General features: G+C 47.6%; 1 protein-coding gene across 1 annotated transcript in view; it reads left to right on the top strand.

Moving 5' to 3' along the window:
• Positions 1–8,509: 8,509 nt before the first annotated feature.
• Positions 8,510–14,035, top strand: part of CSTF3 (cleavage stimulation factor subunit 3) — an 86,296-nt gene continuing 80,770 nt past the window's right edge. The window contains exon 1 of the mRNA XM_006110279.5: positions 8,510–8,775. Coding sequence (XP_006110341.1) covers positions 8,746–8,775 — 30 coding nt within the window. The 5' untranslated portion in view covers positions 8,510–8,745. The remainder of the gene's footprint in view (positions 8,776–14,035) is intronic.

Below are 14,035 nucleotides of genomic sequence, written 5' to 3'. Positions count from 1 at the left end.
GTCGACAGAACTCTGTCGACAAAGACGTTATGCCTCGTAAAATGAGGTTTACCAGCGTCGACAAAACTACTGAGTTCTGTCGATGTTATGTCGACAGAACTCAGTGGTAGTGTAGACGCTGGTATAGTTTTGTCGACAAAAGTCCACTTTTGTCGACAAAACCCTGTAGTCTAGACACACCCTTAGTTTCTCTGCAATGGCTTTATCGTTCTTGATTGCTCCTTTTATAGCTCGATCATCTAGGGGACCTACAGGGTTTTTAGCAGGCTTCCTGCTTCTAATGTACTTAAAAAACATTTTGTTATTTCTTTTTATTTCTTCTTATTAGGAAGCCTAATCCGAACTAGCTACTCCGTGTCGCGTGTAGCCGCGCGGCACGGGGTTCAAACTAGCCGGGATTTAAAAATGGCGGCGCCCGGTTTATGCAAACGAAGCCCGGGAAATTCAAATCCCGGGCTTCATTTGCAAGTGCGGTATGCCTATATTACCCCGCTAGTTCGAACTAGCGGGGTAGTGTAGACATACCCATAAAGACTAAGCCTCAGGGCCATATTAACCCTTATAGAGGGGACTGGTATTTGGGACTCTGGCAGTCAGGCTGTACCTATCCTAATAAAGGAGAACTGAGAACTAAGACCCATACTCTGGCCATTGAGCTGTATGGACACTGATAAGCGGGCCTGTGGGGGAGGTTTTGACCACGGGACCCCGCTTGAGGGGAGCGCATCCTTCGACAGGCAGGTAGTTGTGGGGAGAGGGTGTAAGATGCCCAAAGGCAGGCTCTGGCTGGGAGGCGCTTACCTAGGCAGCTCCCAGCCCTGCGGAAACCTGAGGCAGACTGTTTGCTACATTGTGAGGCTGCTCCACATGGCTATGCTCTGGGCATGGTGGGGGAGGGTGGGAAGGGGATGGGGATGGGAGAGGAGGCTTCACATGCTGCCCCTGCCCCCAGCAAAATTTCTCTGTTCCTATTAGCCAGAAACTGGTCAATGGGAGCTGAGATTTTTTTTGTAGGGGGCAGCATGAGACACCTCCCTCCCCAGCCATCCAGAGTGGAGAGCAGTGGGCTGTCTAAAGCATGAGCTGCTCTGTCACATTATTGGATTTTAGTGGGAGGAGTCAGATCACTGCTGCACCTGAAGGGGGGGTGTTTGCCACAAAATCTATACAAAGGGGGCCATGTGAAGTGTTAAATGAAAGTTTATGTTCTACTGATTCTATATATGCTATTCATGTACTTGTATGATGTGTGTATGTGGAGTTATGAATATGGACTCTGTGCTTGTACTGTGAACGTTCTCTGTCTGAGACAGAGCAATGGCCTGGACTGTCTGCTGTAAGGAAGGAATGTCCAATCAATGACTATGCTAACTAGCACAGCCCCAAGGACTATGGGTCTCAAGGTGCCCAATATACACTTGAGGAATGTATCTGGAAACCTGCAAACCAGTCAGTAGCTAATGGCTGCTGGCATGGGACACTTGACCATGTGACCCGCTCCAGCTTGGAAGGTACGAGGAATGGATATAAAAGTGCCATGAGGCAGACTCCATTTTGTCTTCAATTTTGCTACTGATCCTAGAAGCAGCCTTGCAAGGAACAGAGAGCCGGGAAGGATTGTCAACCCATCCTGACATAGGATGTACACCAGAGACTTCTAAGATAGCAGTTTGTAACATCTCTGCTGAGAGCCTGCATCAAGAACTTGGAGATTAGTGAATGTAATGTATTCTCCTTAACAACCTTACTCTCAACCTTTTCTTTCTTCTATTAATAAACCTTTAGTTACTAAAGGTTTGGCCCAGCGTGATCTTGTGGGTAAGATCTAAAGTATAAACTGACCTGGAATCTGTGGCTGGTTCTTTGGGACCGGGAGAATCTGTTTGGGGTAGGTAAGATTGGGTTCTATAACCCCTCACCTCTGTGTAAGACCCAGGGCTGATTGTGACACAGGGAGAGCTGGGGTGTCTGAGGAGTTTTGCTCTTGAGGCTTCCTGCTGGCCAGATTGGTAACTGAAGCGCTCGGTGTGACTGGTTTGTGGCCTATTTGGAAAATGTCGCCAGTCTGGGGCTGTAAGGAGCCCTGGTTTTGAGCAATTCACCCTGAGCAGATGCCCTCAGTGGTGCCCAGACCCGGCCCAGTCCATCACACTCTCTGCCTAAGAATTCCAGCGAGGCAGCCGTGGGCCAGCTCCAATGGCTTGGTGGGCTGGATTCAGCCTGATGGCAGCCTCTTGCCTACCCCTGATCTAGCATCACACCTTTAAATCTGTAACCATTGTATGTTAGCAAAAGGTGTCCATTAAACTTTTCTGAGTAGAAAACGAGGCCTGATCAAGACAAAGCCTGAGTTCCTATGAGAAGCACTGCACTTTTCAATGACGCTAGGTGTGCATTTGTCTTTCTGTCCGATCTAGCTACACTATGCTCATCACAATAGCATCAGAATGATTCACAGGCAAATAAAAGATAATCCCCAATTCAAATGTTTTACAAATTAATGCCCCAAGTTCTTATATACATGAGTAAAGTTGGCTGCCGCCCATGAGAGCTTATACTCTAATACATTTGTTAGTCTTTAAGGTGCCACAGGACTCATTATTTTTACATGAGTGAATTCAAAGGGATTACTAATATGCATTGTTACCCCCAAGCAGCTAGGGTAGGACAGGGGGGCCTAAATTTAGACTAAAGATTTAAGAAGTGAACGGTTCTTCTTTGAGGTCTCCACCTGAGGTCTTGGGGCATTGCTGTGCACCTCGTTGGAGATTTATAGTAGCAGTGTCCTCTGGTGGGCTGCACACACGAGGCAGACAGCATGCCACTATCACACATGCGCAGCGAACCGTCCCTTCAATTCTTTCTCTGCCACCACTGGCAACGATGAGAACCAAAGTTGCTCACCAATTTTTCTAAAGCACTTTGAAATTTGAAATTTTCTTTGTTAATCTCATAGTTAGTGTTAAAGTTCTTTCTAGTTAATACTTACGGAGAGTATTCTTCTAATTTCTTAACAAAAAAAAAAATCTTTCTCCTGTCCTACCGCTGCTTTTGGCCTTGCATACTCTTGCTGCCTGGGATGCCTGGTTCCCCGGGATTCAAATGTTGCCTCTCCTGCAGGCTATCTATTCCCTTCTCAGATAGCCATTACCAGTGCGTGTGCTGTTTGGGTCAGGCACACAGTGCCAGCATTGCAGGCAGTTAACAGCTTGCACGCAGAAGGCATGGGAGCATCAACTGAAATGTCTATCACTTGAGAATACAGTGAGACCTGCCTCGGACCCAGAGTACTCCTCTCCCTTGTGTCAGCTGTTCCTCTGGGCCATGTCTGCCAGTTCTACCTTGAGAGACTCTTCCTCCAAGCAATCTAGGAAGAGATCTTATTCCTCGGGGAAAAGTGACTCCCTCAAAAAAATGAGAGCAAGCACCCAAAGTACCCCCTGCTCTGACCCCTGCTACAGCTCCATCCTGGGAGGTTCTGGGACCATCTGGCACACAGGGATCCTGAGGGTCCAAGACCTGAGAAAGTCGAGTACCAAGGCGCCAGGCAAAGCTAAGTCTAAATTGGTGCCCCTGGCACCATTGGCACACACATCAATGCTGAAGAAGCCTAAGCCTCACACGGTACCGTCAGCACCTATACCACCCGTGGCCCCGAGGAGGCACAAACATGCAGCACTGATGGTTCTCCATTCAGCACCATTGGCACCGCAGGTAGCGGTGATAATTCCATCTTAGTTGCCATCACAGATGCTGGGTACCGGTCATATTCACCACCACAGAGGAGCTCAGGGTATTGTTGTCACCCACAACTCCTGTTTGGCACCAGTGGCATGCCCGCGTCCAGCAGCTTTCTACACTTAGCTACGCTGGGCTCGGCACTAGCGATGAGGTCTAGCGATGAGGTCTAGCGATGAGGACGAAGAGCCCTTGGTCGGCACCCATACCCCAAGGCATTCTTCCCTGAAGCAATCCCAACTACAACAGCAGCAAATAGAGGTGCAACTACAACTGCCACAGTGGCTGCCTCCTCCCATGCCATTCCATTCCAACTGGCCCTATTGGGACCCATGGGCAGTGTATCGAGTCCAATATCCCAAGCAGGTGCAACTCTAGATAACAACAGCACATTCATGTAGAGCAATATCCCTGCCACCACTTGACAGGTCAGCCTATCAAGAGGAGGAGGAACAAGCATTGAGTAACGAGGAGTCTTCTGCTTCCTCCCACCCCCCAATGCACTTCTCCTCCTCTTCTGAGGACACCTTGGCTATGTCTACACTTGCAGCTTCTTGCGAAAGTATGGCCATTCTTGTGCAAGAATCCGCAGAGTGTCTACACTGACTGTCCGCTCTTGCGCAAGGAAATTTGCAGTACGGCGTGGTAAGAGGGCTTCTTGCGCAAGAGCTATGCTCTTTTTTAACAGGTGTAAGCCCTCTTGCGCAGGAGCTCTTGCGCAAGAGGGCAGTGTGGACGCTCAGCGGGGATTTCTTGTGCAAGAAAGCCCTATGGCTAAAATGGCCGTCGGAACTTTCTTGCGCAAGAGAGCATCCACACTGCCATGGGAGCTCTTGCGCAAAACCACAGCACACACATGGCAGTGTGGACGTTTTCTTGCACAAGATTTCTTGCACAAGAACCCTTGCGCAAGATATTCTTGCGCAAGAAGCTGTGAGTGTAGACATAGCCCTTGATGCCTCCTCTCCCCACATCAGAAGACAACTTCTGTTCTTTCCAGGAACTTTACAAGTGAGTTGCAGAGGTCCTTGAGGTCTCCCTGGTCAGCCTTCCTGAAACTCAGCATAAACTGACCAGCATACTCCACACCTCACCTGCCTCTAAACTCACCTTACCTATGGAACCCACGCTTGTGGACCCTGCCAAGGTCATATGGCAGACTCTACCATGATACCACCAGTCTGCAAAAGATCCAACCATAAATATTATGTGGCCCCACAGGATGCAGACTTTCTCTTCTCCCACTCATCCCCTAACTCTATAGTAACAGATGCCATTAATCAGAGGGGGAAACAGAGCACCACGTGGACCATCCCATATGATAAAGAATGGAAGCGCCTAGATCTCATGGGGAGAAAGGCCTGCTCCTTGGCCTTCCTTCAGCTCCATATATCAAACTACACGGCAATGTTGGCAAAATACACCCACCATCTCTTTGAACTGCTTTCACTCTTTATTGACAATTTATTTGAAGATAACAGAGAGCAATTCACAGCCAACATAAAGAAGGGCATGTTGTTTCCCCCAACTGATTTTTCTGTGGGTCAGCAGCCCCCAACCCAAAAAAGGTTCCCTACCCCGATATATGTGTATGCTTAACTTTATGCGTGTGATACCTTAGAAGCCTAACACTGTAGCATTTAATATCAGAAAGGGGAACTACACAAAAATGAGGAAGTTAGTTAAAGAGAAATTAAAAGGCACAGTGACAAAAGTAAAATCTCTCCACGCTGCATGGAAACTTTTCAAAGACACCGTAATAGAGGCCCAACTTAAATGTACACCCCAAATTAAAAAACACAGTAAGAGAACCAAAAAAAGTGCCACTATGGCTTAACAACCAGGTAAAAGAAGCAGAGAGAGATAAAAAGACTAATTACATAGCTTATTGTGAGTTAACTTCAAAATAGCTTATTTCAAAATTTTGAAATAAACCGCTATCCCAAAACGTCCCTTAATCCTGGTGTAATGAGGTTACAGGGATGTCAGAACAGCGCTTTTCTATGTAGTTCTTAACTTGTTCTTTTTCTTCTGAGTGCTGCCCACCTCCTTCCCATACTGTGATGCCTAGTGTAGTAGTCTGGGAGCTGACTTTGCCTGTGAAGACAGAGGCAAAAAAATTGAGTGCTTCAGCTTTTTCCACATCTTCTGTCACTAGGTTTCTTCCTACATTCAGGTCAGGTCCCATAGCTTCCATGACCACCTTCTTATTGCTAACGTGCCTGTAGAAACCTTTCTTATTACCTTTCACATCCCTTGCTAGCTACACTTTGGCCATCCTGATTACACCCTTGCATGCACGAGCAATATATTTAAACTCTTCCCTAGTCATCTGTCCAAGTTTCCACTTCTTAAGATTTCACTGTTAAGCCAATCTGGTCACCTACCATATTTGCTTTTCTTACTGCAAATCAGGATTGTATGTTCCTGTGCCTTCTTTAAAATACAGAGAGTTCTCCTAGACTCCTTTCCCTGTTCATGTCACTGGGGATCCTTCCCATCAGTTCTTTCAGGGAGTCAAAGTGTGCTTTTCTGAAGTCCAGGGTCTGTATTTTGCTGCTCGCCTGTCTTTGTTTGGTCAGGATCCTGTACGTCAAGGTTGCCCAGGTTACCACCCACATCCTCCCTAGTTGGTTCCTTCAGCACTTGCACCAGGAAGTTGTCCTCAACATTCTCCATAAACTTCCTGGACGGTTTACGTACTGATGTATTGGTCTTCCAGTGGATGTCAGGTGATTGAAGTCCCCTATGAAAACCAGGGTCAGTGATCTGGAAGCTTTCATAAGTTGTCTGAAGAAAAATTACTCCCTATTCCCAGCAGCCCCAGGTGGCATTTCACAGCTCCTCCTGCCGCTTACCCCCTCCTTGAAAGCTGAGGGAGGCAGCCAAGTGGCTATTTTGTTCCCTGGACTGTGGGTTGCTGTAATTGGCTGTGGTGGCAGCAGCTGAAGCAGCTGACTGGTGGGATATGCAGTCACCGGAGGTTTCCTAAAGGGTTTTTATCTGTGTCAGAGAGAGGATAGCTGCTTTTCTATTTTAACCCACCATGTCTGAAGAGAGCTGCTAGCGACCACGTAAGTGGAGTCTCGAGACTGATCCCCTAGGGCTGTGGTCACCAACAGGTTGATCGCGATCGACTGGTCGATTGCGAGGCCTCGACCAGTTGATCGCGAGGCGTCCTGTCCACCCCGCCCCCACTTCCCTCCAACCCCCGAGAAGCCCCACTACCTACCTCAAGTGAAAATGGAGGTAGTGTCGGCTTCCCGGGATGGACAGAAGTCCCGCAGCTTAGCACCACTTCCGGCGATTCTGGAAGTGTGCTAGCTGCTCTGCCGGGTGTACTGCGGGAGGGAGCATCGGCTCCCTGCACCACACAGGGGGGGTGAGTCAGCCCCGGGGGAGTCACGCGTGGGGGGGGGGGCTTGGCCCCGGGGCAGGCGGGCGCGGGGCTTCCCTGCCTGGGGGGGGAGTGTCGGCCTGGGGCAGGCACGTGCGGGGCTTTCCTGTGCTGGGGGGGGTGTCGACCGCTTCCCTGCGTGGGGGGGGAGGGTGTCAGCCCCGTGGTAGGCGAGTGCAGGGCTTCCCTGCACCACGGGGGGGGGGGGGGGAGAATCGGGCCCGTAGGAGGCACGCGCTGGCTTCCCTCTGGGGGGGCAGAATCCTGGGGGAAGCAGATGCCGGGGATTCTCTGCCTCCACTGGCACCTCACTTCCCAGCCCCCACTCCCCGCTCCCCAGCCACAGAACTCTGTCCCCATTCCTGTCCCCACTCCCCACCTACAGAACTCTTTCCCTATTCCCGTCCCCACTCCCCGAACTTTGTACCCACTGGCACCCTGTCTCCAGCTGCAGAAACCTGTCCTCTGCCCTCCCAGCACCCTGTTCCCTCTCCCTTGCCCCCAGCTGCAGAACTCTGTCCCCACAAAATGTATAATTATAAATGCTTCATTTTAGATTTAAATAGCATGAATAAAAAACAGACCATTTATTTCATAACTATAAACACATGATTTTAATTTTATACATCGCATAATTTAAAAATAAACTGTTTATCAGTGTGTAGGTAAGGGCTGGGGATAGCAAGTGATGGACAGGAGGAGAATAGAGAGGGCGGGGCTTCAATGAAGGGGTGGGGCAGTAGATCTTTGCCTGTTCTGAGATGTAAAAAGTGATCTTGGGTGGAAAACGGTTGGAGACCGCCCTAGGGGCAGTGGCTTATGGTGGGCCGTGGCGATGGGGATACTGCGTTGGTTTTGGGTATGTGGCATCATGTGGGAGCACGGAGGCTTTCGTCTCCCCTCCCCTCCTGCTGAACGTGCCCACAGGTATGGGGAGAGGGTTACGGAGGAGACATGGCTGCAGTGTTGATCACACACTTCTCTCTCACAAGCCCCTGCCAGTACTGCTAAATGTCTAGTCCAGCAAGGGGGCAGGGTCCAAGGAGACAGTCGCTCCTCTCCCGCTGCTTAGGGACTTCTCAGCCACTTTTTGTAGGCTGGGCCCAGGTCCCCCGAGCCGCGCACTGGAGTCTAACACTGAGCTCCGAGAGAAGCGGCCGGCTGCAGCAGCTAGCGCTGGGAGCCGCTGGCTGCCATGACAACGCCCTGGCGCACCACGGCTAAGGCGGGAAAGTGCGAGCTGCTCCGCTCGGCAGCACCTCCCTCCATAGAACAAGCCCGCCCACAGGTTCACGCGCTAGCTGCGGCGCGCTGAGATCACAGCGCTAACGGGGCACGCGCACCCTCGACCTCCTTCTCGGAGCGTCTCCTCCCAGCTCGCCCACGCTGCTCCCAGCAGTCCGCGCGCTGCGTCGCTCTTCTTCCGCTTGCCCCTTCCGTCAAAGCTGAGCGGGGCGGTCTGGCGGCCATTTTGTTCCTTGGACCGTGGGTGGTTGGAGTCGGCGGCCGAGGCAGCCGGCGGGATTCGCGGAGCCACCGCAGCGCTGGGCGCTTTTTAAGGGGTTTTTATTGGTTCCAGGGGGCCGCTGCTTGGCCTTTTTTAACCCGCCATGTCCGGAGAGGGAGCCGCTGGCGACCAGGTGAGCGGGAGTTCGGAGGCCGGTGGCCTAGGCGTCGCGGCCCGGGTGGAGGCGGCGAAAGGGGGTACCGCGTAGGCTTTGGGTGCGCGGTTCCGCTGGGCCTGCTCCATGGCTGGGGGGCCGGCCGTTGTGTGGGAGCGGGGGGGAGGCTGTGGTAGGCGAGGAAGCCCGGGAGACGCTTTAGGCGGCGGCGGGGTCTCGCTGTGGTGCGGTGGCACAATCGGAAAGTGGGCCCGCTCCGGCTGCGGCCCCCACAGAGCCGGGACGAAACCGCAAACTTCCCTGGCTAACAAGCGTAGCCGGGAAACGCCTGGCACGAGCTCGGCCTCGGTGCCGGCGCTTTACACTAGTGACATTGAGCGGTTTTTTAAATCCGTTTTCCCCACCAAAGGTGGCCAGCACGCTTTCTTTCCACTCACCCTGGACAATAGGAAGTGCAATTGGTGTCGCTTTCTGGATGCCATGCTCAGTAGTATCTTCCTTTCAGATTCCAGAGGGTGATTAAAACTCTAACTACTATGTACAGATACTTGCTTTTCTAAAATAAATTCAAGATTTGGGTTTATAATGCGGGATTATTCCCCTTACAAACTACTGAAACTTAGAGAAGTCGACAATGTACTATAAAATGTTTTTATTGAATGTACTTAGGAAAATATTAAAATGTACTTGTTTGAGATTGCCACTGAGCAGTTTTGGAGGGACTATTCCCTATTGCTTTTTGTGAAGAAAACACTTCATTTCTAATTATTTTACATGCACTTAATTGTGTTTTTAATTTGCTGTTGTGGCTAAATGACTTTTCATTAACTTATTTTTGTTTGTTTTTTATAGGTAGATACAATCTGGTGTTATACATCATCCCCTTTAGAACTGGTGTTACTATGAAATGCTTCCTTCGCTTGCCATAGCTCTCTTTTATTTTTCTTTCTCAGTATTCAAAAGCTTCAGAGAGCTGGGTAGCTGAGTTAGTCTGTAACTGGAAAAACTTTAAAAAACATATAGCGTAACAGTACCTTAGCGACTTAACAAACCATGTAGATGGTATTGTCAGCTTTCCTGGGCACAACCCACTTCTCCAGTCATCTGAAGAAGTGAGTTGTGCTCAGGAAAGCTCATAATACCATCTACATGGTTTGTAAGGTGCTGCTAGACTATTTGTTGTTTTTTAATTTTTTTTTCTGGGTATTGAAGGTCTGCCTTGACAGTCAGAGCTATATTTTAAGTCCATACTCTGTGGGAAAATTCAAAATTTTGAAGCTGGGAGGAGTGATGGAAACAAGTTTAGAGGAGATGGAGACTACAGTTTGTACCTTCTTAACCGGGATTCCCTGATCTAGCAACATCCGTGGTCCGGCATGGACCATGGATGTTCCTGGCCACAGAGCCCAGGAAGAGGGAGATCTGGTGACAGAGCAGGAGTGCCATAAGGGGTACCAGCAACTCAGCCAGGAGCTCAGAATGTGTGCGGGGGGGGAGGAGATGGACGTCATGGCGGGGAGCTCTTGTTGTGTTCTGGCTCCAGCAGCCAGGGAATTCCAGCCCTAGCATAGCTAGGGAGCTCTAGCCTAAGCCACAATGCTCTGGCCCCAATCCTCCACCCTGGCTTTAGAGCTCTGGCCCCAGCTGTGGAGCTAGGCAGCTGGGAAGCTCTGCCCTAGCTGTGGAGCCTGGTGGCTGTATAGCTCTGGTTATGGTGCTTCGGCCATGGCAGTAGTGGGACCGGGGAGAGCCCCGGGGGTCTGAGGCAGCACCAGAAGCAAGCTGGAGCCCCAACACAGCCACAAAGGGAGGGACCTTCCTTGGTCCAGCAAATCCCCTCATTCGGGACCAGTCAGGTCCTTAGCGTCTGGATCAGTGTGGTCCAACCTGTACATCTATACTAACAGAAGTTGATAGTTCTGCTTTTCTCTTTCTAGTGAACTTATTTTTAATGGTGGTGTGAATTGAGACATTTCCCTGCAAGTCTCAGAAATACCACTTTTCATTTCTCACTCTAGAAGCAGAGAAAGTGAGTGTCTAGGTTATGGGGAAACGTTCATAGGAACACCGGTTCTTGGGGAGGAAAATGGTTGGGGGGAGACCCCATTATCTGCCTTAATGTAAAGCTCTCAAATCTCTTCTGCATGTAAAGTAAATTAAAATAAGCTTAATTAAAATAGAGTTCGCAAAAGAATATAGCTAAATTGATCCAATAAAGTATTTGAAATGCAGTGCTTTTCCCATTGAAACCAATAAGGAAAGCTTTTAAATTATGGTTACTGTTTACAAGGAAGATAACTGCCAAGAAGTAAAGTTCCATGCAACAAGAATGCTGATGATCCCATACTTATTTAATTTTGATATAAAATTATGGCAGCCAAAAATGCTAGTAGTGTTAGTATTGTTAATAAAGGGATAAAATATATACTACTTATATACAAATCCATGAGTACCTCTTGAGTACAGCATGCAGATATGGTTGCCCCATCACCAAAAAGATATATTGAAATTGGAAAAAGGTTCAGAAAAGGGCAACAGAAGTCATTAAGGATGTGGAATGGCTTCCGTATGAGGAGCAATTAATAAGACTAGGACTCTTCAGCTTGAAAAAAGATGACTAAATTAGGGATGTAAATACTCATTAAAATGTTAACTGTTTAAATGATATAATATTAATTGTTTAACTGGTTAACCAAGGGCTGGTGCAGAGCTGCTGGAGTGCTGTTAGCCAGTCAACAGTAAAATTTATAAATGCCTGTTTAGATTTATATTCTTAGTTTCTGAAAACTGGGCACCCTTGGGATGTAGGACAGATAAGGGGGGCACAGATAAGGGAGGTGGGGGGGGGGCTCCTCCAGTGGGGCAGTGGATAAGGTACCCATCTTGGGAGCCACAGGTCAAGGGCTTGAGCCCTGCCCTGGCACCCTTGCAACACAGGACAGATAAGGGGGTCCCAGAACACAGAGTTAGGGGGGCTCCTCCAATGGCACAGTTGGTAAAGAATGTTACCGGGATGCAAGTGTAATTGCATTTCATTTTGTTCCCTGGATCAGTGTAAAATGTCTGTGATTCCCTTTTCAATAAGAGAATACACTAATATTAAAAGGATTTGCAAGGTAAAATTGAAGCCACAGAGAATAGCATGATTAAATACATCATCCCACTCATTCCCCTTCCCAAGTACGCTGAAACTGCTTTTACCAAGGAATTTCATCTCTTTCTGGCCACATCTCAAGGCCTCTTTACATCATTCTCATTCTACTTGACCTCCTCAGTTCTGCTGATAGTTACGCATGCTTTTTGAACTCCATTGCCTTTCATGATATTGTCTTTGCCTTGTTTTCCTACCTTTTTTATTTCTTTGATGCTTGTCAGGGTACTTCTTCCTTTTTTGGTCCTTGATGACTTACTGCCAACTTAAACTTAGTGAACTCAATATCCTTTGCTTCACCCAGTGTCTACTGAGCACAACAAAGGAGATGTGACAATTCTTTGATTAGGGGGATATCTAGATACCAAGTTGCCCCTTTCTGCCACCTCAGGATAGTGTAGAGCAGTCTGGTCCCTCTGAAGGCCAATTACCAGCTAGGGAGTGCGTGCTGGTCTGCCTCTACTTGTCCCACTATACTTATGGCTAAGCGAGGGATGGTACAGCTGGCTTGCACCATTGGAATCCCAATCTGTCTGTTCAAATTTACATATAGATGAGGGGTTTGTAGTGGGTCTAAGAACTAAATATAGCATTGTCCACAAGAGCTGTCTATTTTATCAACCTCTGTTTCATTCAGGCTGCTCAACTGTAGGTTGTATTTGAATTCTTCCTATATCTTGCCCCACACATCCAGTCAGTCTAAATTCTATTGTTTTTTTCCCCTCACATCACTAAGATCTGACCCTTCCTCTTTATCCAGACAGCAGAAACTTAGCAGATCCTCAGTGACTCCTGTTTTGGTTCCTGCCACTTTAATCTGACATACTTTTTCTGCATTTTGTACAAAATGCAAGTCATATTCCCTGAAAAATAATCAATTCAGCTTTACATTTTATCTTTATATTCCCCAATTCCTCATTTTTGTGACCTACAAATCACTGCATATCTGCCCATCTTTGTGTGTCGTCTTTTACCTTTTATCTGTGCGTCTTATCTGCTTTGTCAGTAGTGCTAGACTTGGAATGTCCATTTGTCCACTTTCCCACAAATAATCTCTTCCTTCCACGGATCAGCTGATTGTTGGCACAGTGCAGCAGCCATTTTTATTTTAATGAAGCAGGGATTATTTAAATCCTCGCTTCATTGACTATGCCAGGTAAACTAGTTTACATGGGTCCATCGACGGAGCCATGTAGTCTAGACATACCCCAAGTGATTCCACTTTGTCACCTATTCATAGCCTCTGACAAATAGAGGCTAGGGACGCCATTTCTACCCATCCCAGCTAATAGCGTTTGGTGGACTTAGCCTCCATGAATTTATCTAGCACTTTTTTTAACTCTATTGAAGTCCTTGCTTCGCAGCATTCTCTGGCAAGGAGTTCCAGATTGACTTCATTTTGTACTTCCTTTTTTGTTTGTTTTTAAACCTGTTATCTGCTAATTTCGTTTGGTGACCCCTTGTTCTTATGTTATAGGAACAAGTAAATACCTTTTCCTTATTCTCTTTCTACTCACCAGTCATAATTTTATAGACATCTATCATGTCGCCCCATAGTCTCCTTTTTTTATAAGCTGAAAAGTCCCAGTCATTTTAATCTGTCTTCCTATGGTAGGCATTCCAAACCCCTAAGCATTTTTATGCCCTTTTCTGAACTTTTTCCAATGCTAAAATATATTTTTTGAGATGAGGTGAAACACACCTTTATTCAAGATATGGGGGAATACCTAGATTTATACAGAGGCAATGAAATATACTGTCTTATTGTATATCTCTTTTTAAATGATTCCTATCATTGTTTGCTTTTTTGACTGCTGCTGTACATTGAGTGGATGTTTTCAGAGAACTGTCCATAATGATACCAAGATCTCCGTGAGTGGTTCTAGCTGTATTAGTCTCCATCATTTTGTACATATGTATGGGTTTATATTTTCCAATATGCAGCACTAGATATTTAGCAACATGAAAGTTAATTTAATTGGTATTTCGTTGCCCAGTCATCTAATTTTGAGACACATTGATTATCCTTGGTTGGTATCCATTAAAACATGCTTTGCAACTAAATACATTTTATATACATTTAGTGCTTTTTCTGTCAGGTGATCAAGTATTTCTGTACACATTTTA

The sequence above is a fragment of the Pelodiscus sinensis genome, chromosome 5 (assembly GCF_052426305.1).
Source record: "Pelodiscus sinensis isolate ZL-2025 chromosome 5, ASM5242630v1, whole genome shotgun sequence".
Classification (NCBI taxonomy): domain Eukaryota; kingdom Metazoa; phylum Chordata; order Testudines; family Trionychidae; genus Pelodiscus; species Pelodiscus sinensis.
The sequence above is the reverse complement of the archived record's forward strand: the minus strand, read 5'-3'. Positions and strand labels throughout refer to the sequence as shown.